General features: G+C 57.2%; 1 protein-coding gene across 1 annotated transcript in view; it reads left to right on the top strand.

Moving 5' to 3' along the window:
- Positions 1 to 300: 300 nt before the first annotated feature.
- Positions 301 to 8422, top strand: part of SENP3 (SUMO specific peptidase 3) — an 18116-nt gene continuing 9994 nt past the window's right edge. Inside the window, exons 1-3 of the mRNA XM_083180702.1 lie at positions 301 to 587; positions 5549 to 5954; positions 6035 to 6348. Of these exons, the coding sequence (XP_083036828.1) occupies positions 5555 to 5954; positions 6035 to 6348 (714 nt within the window). The 5' untranslated portion in view covers positions 301 to 587; positions 5549 to 5554. The remainder of the gene's footprint in view (positions 588 to 5548; positions 5955 to 6034; positions 6349 to 8422) is intronic.

Here is an 8422-nt window from a genome sequence, read left to right as displayed (position 1 = left end):
TTTGCAGTGCTTTGGCTACCATGGCAACCACAGTCACAGGGCTCGTCGAGCTCCACTAAAGAACAATAAGAAAGTAGACCAGGCGCAGAGAGATGAGGAACATTAATAACACTCAGCATCCATGGGCAGCTGGCATCCAGCCCCTGGTCGGGCACCAGCAGGACCACCATTCTACACAAAGCACACGTGCCCGGGTGGCCTCCGGGTGCACCAAGATGGCCGTCAGTGCTTTGTCGGTGTACTGTCATGGCGGCCTCCTCCTCACATACGCGACCAGACTCCTGTTGAAGCCGGGTGTAACAGCATGGCGGCCGCGGGGTACCACCATCTCCCTGCCAGGGTGATAAGCCGCAGCCAGACGGTGCTCTGGGAGTCCTAAGATGGCGGCCCTTCCGGGCCGGGGGAGGCGTTACCATAGCGATCCGGTCCCTCTCCCTGCAGAAGGCTGGGGCCCGTCAGCGCGACCGCTCTGACGTCACATTCCCGCGCCTGCCACAACCGACGACGACAGAGAGAAAAGAGCGCGACCCGGGGACCGGGAAGGGGATGAGAGGACACGGGGGAAGCTGTGCGGGATCTGCGGACATGTGAGGACCCAGCGCTCCCCCCTCCTTCCCCCGGCGACCTGCCCCGCACCTCCCATGTTCCTGTTATACCCTGCCGGGCTGCTGTGTATCCACCCCCCATCATATTATACCCTGCCGGGCTGCTGTCCCCCCTCCCCCCCCCATCATATTATACCCTGCCGGGCTGCTGTGTATACCCCCCCCCCCATCATATTATACCCTGCCGGGCTGCTGTGTGTCGTCCCCCCCCCCCCAATCATATTATACCCTGCTCGGCTGCTGTCCCCCCCCCCCCCCATCATATTATACCCTGCCGGGCTGCTGTGTCCCCCCCCCACCTCCCCACATCATATTACACCCTGCCGGGCTGCTGTGTCCCCCCCCCCCCCCCCCTATCATATTATACCCTGCCGTACTGCTGTGTCCCCCCACCTCCCCACATCATATTATACCCTGCCGGACTGCTGTGCCCCCCCCACCCCAAATCATATTATACCCTGCCGAGCTGCTATGTCTCCCCCCCCCCCCATCATATTATACCCTGCCGGGCTGCTGTCCCCCCCCCCCCCCCTATCATATTATACCCTGCCGTACTGCTGTGTCCCCCCACCTCCCCACATCATATTATACCCTGCCGGACTGCTGTGCCCCCCCCACCCCAAATCATATTATACCCTGCCGAGCTGCTATGTCTCCCCCCCCCCCCCCCCCCCATCATATTATACCCTGCCGGGCTGCTGTCCCCCCCCCCCCCCCCATCATATTATACCCTGCCGGGCTGCTGTGTGTCGTGTCCCCCCCCCCCCCCCCAATCATATTATACCCTGCCGGGCTGCTGTGTACCCTTCCACCACCCATCATATTATACCCTGTCGGGCTGCTGTATCCCCCCCCATCATATTATACCCTGCCGGGCTGCTGTGTCGTGTCCCCCCCCATCATATTATACCTTGCCGGGCTGCTGTGTCCGTCCCCCCCGTCCCCCCCATCATATTATACCCTGCCGGGCTGCTGTCACACCCCCCCCCCCCCCATCGTATTATACCCTGCCGGGCTGCTGTGTATACCCCCCATCATATTATACCCTGCCGGGCTGCTGTCATCCCCCCCCCATCATATTATAACCTGCTGGGCTGCTGTGTTCCCCCCCCATCGTATTATACCCTGCTGGGCTGCTGTCACCCCCCCCCCCCCCATCGTATTATAACATGCTGGGCTGCTGTGTCCCCCCCCCCCCCCCCCCCCCATCATATTATACTTTGCTGGGCTGCTGTCCCCACTCCCCATCATATTATAACCTGCCGGGCTGCTGTCACCCCCCCCCCCCCCCCCCATCGTATTATACCCTGCTGGGCTGCTGTCACCCCCCCCCCCCCCCATCGTATTATAACCTGCTGGGCTGCTGTGTCCCGTCCCCCCATCATATTATACCCTGTCGGACTGCTGTGTCCCCCCCCCCCCCCCATCATATTATACCTTGCTGTGTCGTCGTCCCCCCCCCATCATATTATACCTTGCCGGGCTGCTGTGTCCCCCCCTTCCCCCAATCATATTATACCCTGCCGGGCTGCTGTCTTTCCCCTCCCCCCCCCCCCCCCCCCCATCGTATTATACTTTGCTGGGCTGCTGTCCCCACTCCCCATCATATTATACCCTGCCGGGCTGCTGTCTTACCCCCCCCCCATCGTATTATACTTTGCTGGGCTGCTGTCCCCACTCCCCATCATATTATACCCTGCTGGGCTGCTGTGTCCCCCCCCTTCCCTTACTACACCCAGAGTTACCTGTTACACCCTGCATGCTAGCTGTAACAACACACACACACCCCACCCCCCATATTATCATATTATACCCTGCCAGGCTGCTGTGTCCCCCCCCCCCCGCCCTTACTACACCCAAAATGACCCGTTATACCCTGCAGGATAGCTGTATCTCCCCCCCCCTTGTATTATAACCTGCAGGCTGCTGTGTCCGTCCCCCCCCTTACCCCTTACTACACCCAGCTTTTACCAGTTACACCCTGCAAGCTGACTGTATCTCTCTCCCCCATATTATACCCAAGCCGTCTGTATACCCCACAAATTACCCTGCCGGGCTGCTGTATCCCCCACCCATACTATACCCGGTTAGGCTACTGTTTCCCCCACATATTATAACTTGCAAGGCTGCTGTCCCCATCCCCCCCCCCCCCCCTTTTCCTACACCCGGAACTACCCGTTATACCCTGCAAGGTGGCTGTATCCCTCCCTCCCCCCCCCCATATTATACCCAAGCCGGCTGTATCACCTCCCCATATTATACCCTACCAGGCTGATGTATCCCCCCCCCGTATTATACCCCGCCAGGCTGCTGTCGTCCACCCCTTACTACACCCAGAGTTACCAGTTATACCCTGCAAGCTAGCTGTAACCCCCCCCCCCCCCCCATATTATAGGTGTCGTGTGTCCCCCCCCTTCCCCCCATCGTATTATACTTTGCCGGGCTTCTGTCCCCACTCCCCATCATATTATACCCTGCTGGGCTGCTGTGTCCCCCCCCTTCCCTTACTACACCCAGAGTTACCTGTTACACCCTGCATGCTAGCTGTAACAACACACACACACACCCCACCCCCCATATTATCATATTATACCCTGCCAGGCTGATGTGTGCCTCCCCCCCCCCCCCCCCTGTCATGTGGCTGTGTGCCCCCCCCCCCTGTCATGTGGCTGTGTGCCCCCCCCCCCTGTCATGTGGCTGTGTGCCCCCCCCCCTGTCATGTGGCTGTGTGCCCCCCCCCCCCTGTCATGTGGCTGTGTGCCCCCCCCCCCCCTGTCATGTGGCTGTGTGCCCCCCCCCCCCTGTCATGTGGCTGTGTGCCCCCCCCCCCTGTCATGTGGCTGTGTGCCCCCCCCCCTGTCATGTGGCTGTGTGCCCCCCCCCCTGTCATGTGGCTGTGTGCCCCCCCCCCCCTGTCATGTGGCTGTGTGCCCCCCCCCCTGTCATGTGGCTGTGTGCCCCCCCCCCCCTGTCATGTGGCTGTGTGCCCCCCCCCTGTCATGTGGCTGTGTGCCCCCCCCCCTGTCATGTGGCTGTGTGCCCCCCCCCCCTGTCATGTGGCTGTGTGCCCCCCCCCCTGTCATGTGGCTGTGTGCCCCCCCCCTGTCATGTGGCTGTGTGCCCCCCCCCTGTCATGTGGCTGTGTGCCCCCCCCCTGTCATGTGGCTGTGTGCCCCCCCCCCTGTCATGTGGCTGTGTGCCCCCCCCCCTGTCATGTGGCTGTGTGCCCCCCCCCTGTCATGTGGCTGTGTGCCCCCCCCCTGTCATGTGGCTGTGTGCCCCCCCCCTGTCATGTGGCTGTGTGCCCCCCCCCCCTGTCATGTGGCTGTGTGCCCCCCCCCCTGTCATGTGGCTGTGTGCCCCCCCCCTGTCATGTGGCTGTGTGCCCCCCCCCTGTCATGTGGCTGTGTGCCCCCCCCCCTGTCATGTGGCTGTGTGCCCCCCCCCTGTCATGTGGCTGTGTGCCCCCCCCCTGTCATGTGGCTGTGTGCCCCCCCCTGTCATGTGGCTGTGTGCCCCCCCCCTGTCATGTGGCTGTGTGCCCCCCCCTGTCATGTGGCTGTGTGCCCCCCCCCCCTGTCATGTGGCTGTGTGCCCCCCCCCCTGTCATGTGGCTGTGTGCCCCCCCCCTGTCATGTGGCTGTGTGCCCCCCCCTGTCATGTGGCTGTGTGCCCCCCCCCCTGTCATGTGGCTGTGTGCCCCCCCCCTGTCATGTGGCTGTGTGCCCCCCCCCTGTCATGTGGCTGTGTGCCCCCCCCTGTCATGTGGCTGTGTGCCCCCCCCCTGTCATGTGGCTGTGTGCCCCCCCCTGTCATGTGGCTGTGTGCCCCCCCCTGTCATGTGGTTGTGTGCCCCCCCCTCCCCTGTCATGTGGTTGTGTGCCCCCCCCTCCCCTGTCATGTGGCTGTGTGCCCCCCCCTCCCCTGTCATGTGGCTGTGTGCCCCCCCCTCCCCTGTCATGTGGCTGTGTGCCCCCCCCTCCCCTGTCATGTGGCTGTGTGCCCCCCCCTCCCCTGTCATGTGGCTGTGTGCCCCCCCCTCCCCTGTCATGTGGCTGTGTGCCCCCCCCTCCCCTGTCATGTGGCTGTGTGCCCCCCCCTCCCCTGTCATGTGGCTGTGTGCCCCCCCTCCCCTGTCATGTGGCTGTGTGCCCCCCCCTCCCCTGTCATGTGGCTGTGTGCCCCCCCCTCCCCTGTCATGTGGCTGTGTGCCCCCCCCTCCCCTGTCATGTGGCTGTGTGCCCCCCCCTCCCCTGTCATGTGGCTGTGTGCCCCCCCCTCCCCTGTCATGTGGCTGTGTGCCCCCCCCCCCCCTGTCATGTGGCTGTGTGCCCCCCCCCCCCTGTCATGTGGCTGTGTGTGCCCCCCCCCCCTGTCATGTGGCTGTGTGTGCCCCCCCCCCCCCTGTCATGTGGCTGTGTGTGCCCCCCCCCCTGTCATGTGGCTGTGTGTGCGCCCCCCCTCCCCTGTCATGTGGCTGTGTGTGTGCCCCCCCCCCCCTCCCCTGTCATGTGGCTGTGTGTGTGCCCCCCCCCCCTCCCCTGTCATGTGGCTGTGTGTGTGCCCCCCCCCTCCCCTGTCATGTGGCTGTGTGCCCCCCCCCCCCTCCCCTGTCATGTGGCTGTGTGCCCCCCCCCCTCCCCTGTCATGTGGCTGTGTGCCCCCCCCTCCCCTGTCATGTGGCTGTGTGCCCCCCCCCCCTCCCCTGTCATGTGGCTGTGTGCCCCCCCCCCCCTTTGGATCCCCCCTCTCCCATTGTGCCCTGCAAGACTACTGTATCCCCCCTCCCCATTGTGTCCTTTTGTTAATGCACTTTTGGAAATACATTGAATGTATCTAACTTCCGACTATAACTATCCATGTAACTGCTGTGTGCTCCCCACTATCACTCCCCAGAGGTACCAGGCAGCGCTGTATATAACACGATTACTTCTACCTTCCAGATCAGCATGATGAGGCACACCCCGGTACAGCGCCACCTTCCTCCCTTATCCAGCCACTTCCTGCCTCACGGAAAACATGGCAAGCTCTTCCAGCTCCAGGAAGGTGGAGAGTGGGAGGAAGAGGAAGAAGAGGAGGAGGAACCACAGCTGAGGAAGCCCTGCAGACGTCCACAAAGGAAAGGGAGGAGCCAGAGGCTGCGGGTTCTGCGTTCTCTTTACCTCTACAAGCGGACAATATCACTGCCCTTCTACTGGAAAATATGGGGGAGCCTGGGGGGAAGGCGGAGACGGATTTGGGGCAGGAGAAGGGAAGGTGGTGGTGGCTCTGTGGGGCTACAGTTTGGGAAGCGCAGAGGATGTATTGCGGAGTCATCGATGTCCAATCATTTAGATGAAGAGGAAATGGGTGAGTGGTTGATGTGACCCCTATCTGTCCCCCCGCCCCCGATGCTTGTTCTCCACAATCAGCTCTGTCTCTTCCCTCAGGTCATCCTCTCGGACTTCCCAATGGGTTCTCACCGCTCCCTGCCCAGTCGGACACCATCCTCATTACCAATGTCTGCAGTATTGGGACCCAAGACATCCCAGCACCAAACGGACCCCACAGGCAAGATGGCTTAACCCCGCCTCCAGACAAGGAAGTCCCACCCCCTGCGTTGACAGAGGAGCACGTGGCCTGTGTACAGAGTGAGGGCGTTACCTATTTATACCATTGTGTGACCATTAATCTGCCCCCCCGGTGCACTAACATAAGGTCTTATATACAGGTTATAAAGCGGTGTATAACAGGCTATATACAGGTTATATACAGGCTATAAAGCGGTGTATAACAGGCTATAAAGCGGTGTATAACAGGCTATAAAGCGGTGTATAACAGGCTATAAAGCGGTGTATAACAGGCTATAAAGCGGTGTATAACTGGCTATAAAGCGGTGTATAACAGGCTATAAAGCGGTGTATAACAGGCTATATACAGGCTATAAAGCGGTGTATAACAGGCTGTATAGAGGCTATAAAGCGGTGTATAACAGGCTATGTACAGGCTATATAGCGGTGTATAACAGGCTGTATACTGGCTATAAAGCGGTGTATAACAGACTATATACAGGCTATAAAGCGGTGTATAACAGGCTGTGTACAGGCTATAAAGCGGTGTATAACAGACTATATACAGTCTATAAAGCGGTGTATAACAGGCTATATAGCGGTGTATAACAGGCTATGTACAGGCTATATAGCGGTGTTTAACAGGCTATAAACAGGCTATAAAGCGGTGTATAACAGACTATATACAGTCTATAAAGCGGTGTATAACAGGCTATGTACAGGCTATATAGCGTTGTATAACAGGCTATGTACAGGCTATAAAGCAGTGTATAACAGGCTATATACAGGCTATGAAGCGGTGTATAACAGGCTGTATACAGGCTATATAGCGTTGTATAACAGGCTATGTACAGGCTATAAAGCAGTGTATAACAGGCTATATACAGGCTATGAAGCGGTGTATAACAGGCTATGAAGCGGTGTATAACAGGCTGTACACAGGCTATATAGCGGTGTATAACAGGCTATATACAGGCTATAAAGTGGTGTATAATGGGCTATGTACAGGCTATAAAGCAGTGTATAACAGGCTATAAAGTGGTGTATAACAGGCTATAAAGCGGTGTATAACAGGCTATAAAGCGGTGTATAACAGGCTGTATAACAGGCTATAAAGCGGTGTATAACAGGCTATGTACAGGCTATATAGCGGTGTTTAACAGGCTATAAACAGGCTATAAAGTGGTGTATAACAGGCTATGTACAGGCTATATAGCGTTGTATAACAGACTATGTACAGGCTATATAGCGGTGTATAACAGGCTATGTACAGGCTATAAAGCAGTGTATAACAGGCTATATACAGGCTATGAAGCGGTGTATAACAGGCTGTATACAGGCTATAAAGTGGTGTATAACAGGCTATGAAGCGGTGTATAACAGGCTGTACACAGGCTATATAGCGGTGTATAACAGGCTATGTACAGGCTATAAAGCAGTGTATAACAGGCTATAAAGTGGTGTATAACAGGCTGTATAACAGGCTATAAAGCGGTGTATAACAGGCTGTATAACAGGCTATAAAGCGGTGTATAACAGGCTGTATAACAGGCTATAAAGCGCTGTATAACAGGCTATAAAGCGCTGTATAACAGGCTATAAAGCGCTGTATAACAGGCTATAAAGCGCTGTATAACAGGCTATAAAGCGCTGTATAACAGGCTATAAAGCGCTGTATAACAGGCTATAAAGCGCTGTATAACAGGCTATAAAGCGCTGTATAACAGGCTATAAAGCGCTGTATAACAGGCTATAAAGCGCTGTATAACAGGCTATAAAGCGCTGTATAACAGGCTATAAAGCGCTGTATAACAGGCTATAAAGCGCTGTATAACAGGCTATAAAGCGCTGTATAACAGGCTATAAAGCGCTGTATAACAGGCTATAAAGCGCTGTATAACAGGCTATAAAGCGCTGTATAACAGGCTATAAAGCGCTGTATAACAGGCTATAAAGCGCTGTATAACAGGCTATAAAGCGCTGTATAACAGGCTATAAAGCGCTGTATAACAGGCTATAAAGCGCTGTATAACAGGCTATAAAGCGCTGTATAACTGGCTGTATATATCGGTGTATAACAGGCTGTGTACAGGCTATAAAGCGGTGTATAACGGGCGGTGTACAGGTTATAAAGCGGGGTGTTACTGGTGTGCGTGCGGGCTATGATGCGGTGAGTTACTGGTGTGCGTGCGTGCCATGATGCGGTGCGTTACTGGTGTGTGCGGGCCATGATGCGGTGCGTTACTGGTATGTGTGCGGGCCATGATA

Source organism: Crinia signifera, chromosome 4 (assembly GCF_055691185.1).
Source record: "Crinia signifera chromosome 4, ASM5569118v1, whole genome shotgun sequence".
NCBI lineage: Eukaryota > Metazoa > Chordata > Amphibia > Anura > Myobatrachidae > Crinia > Crinia signifera.
The sequence above is the reverse complement of the archived record's forward strand: the minus strand, read 5'-3'. Positions and strand labels throughout refer to the sequence as shown.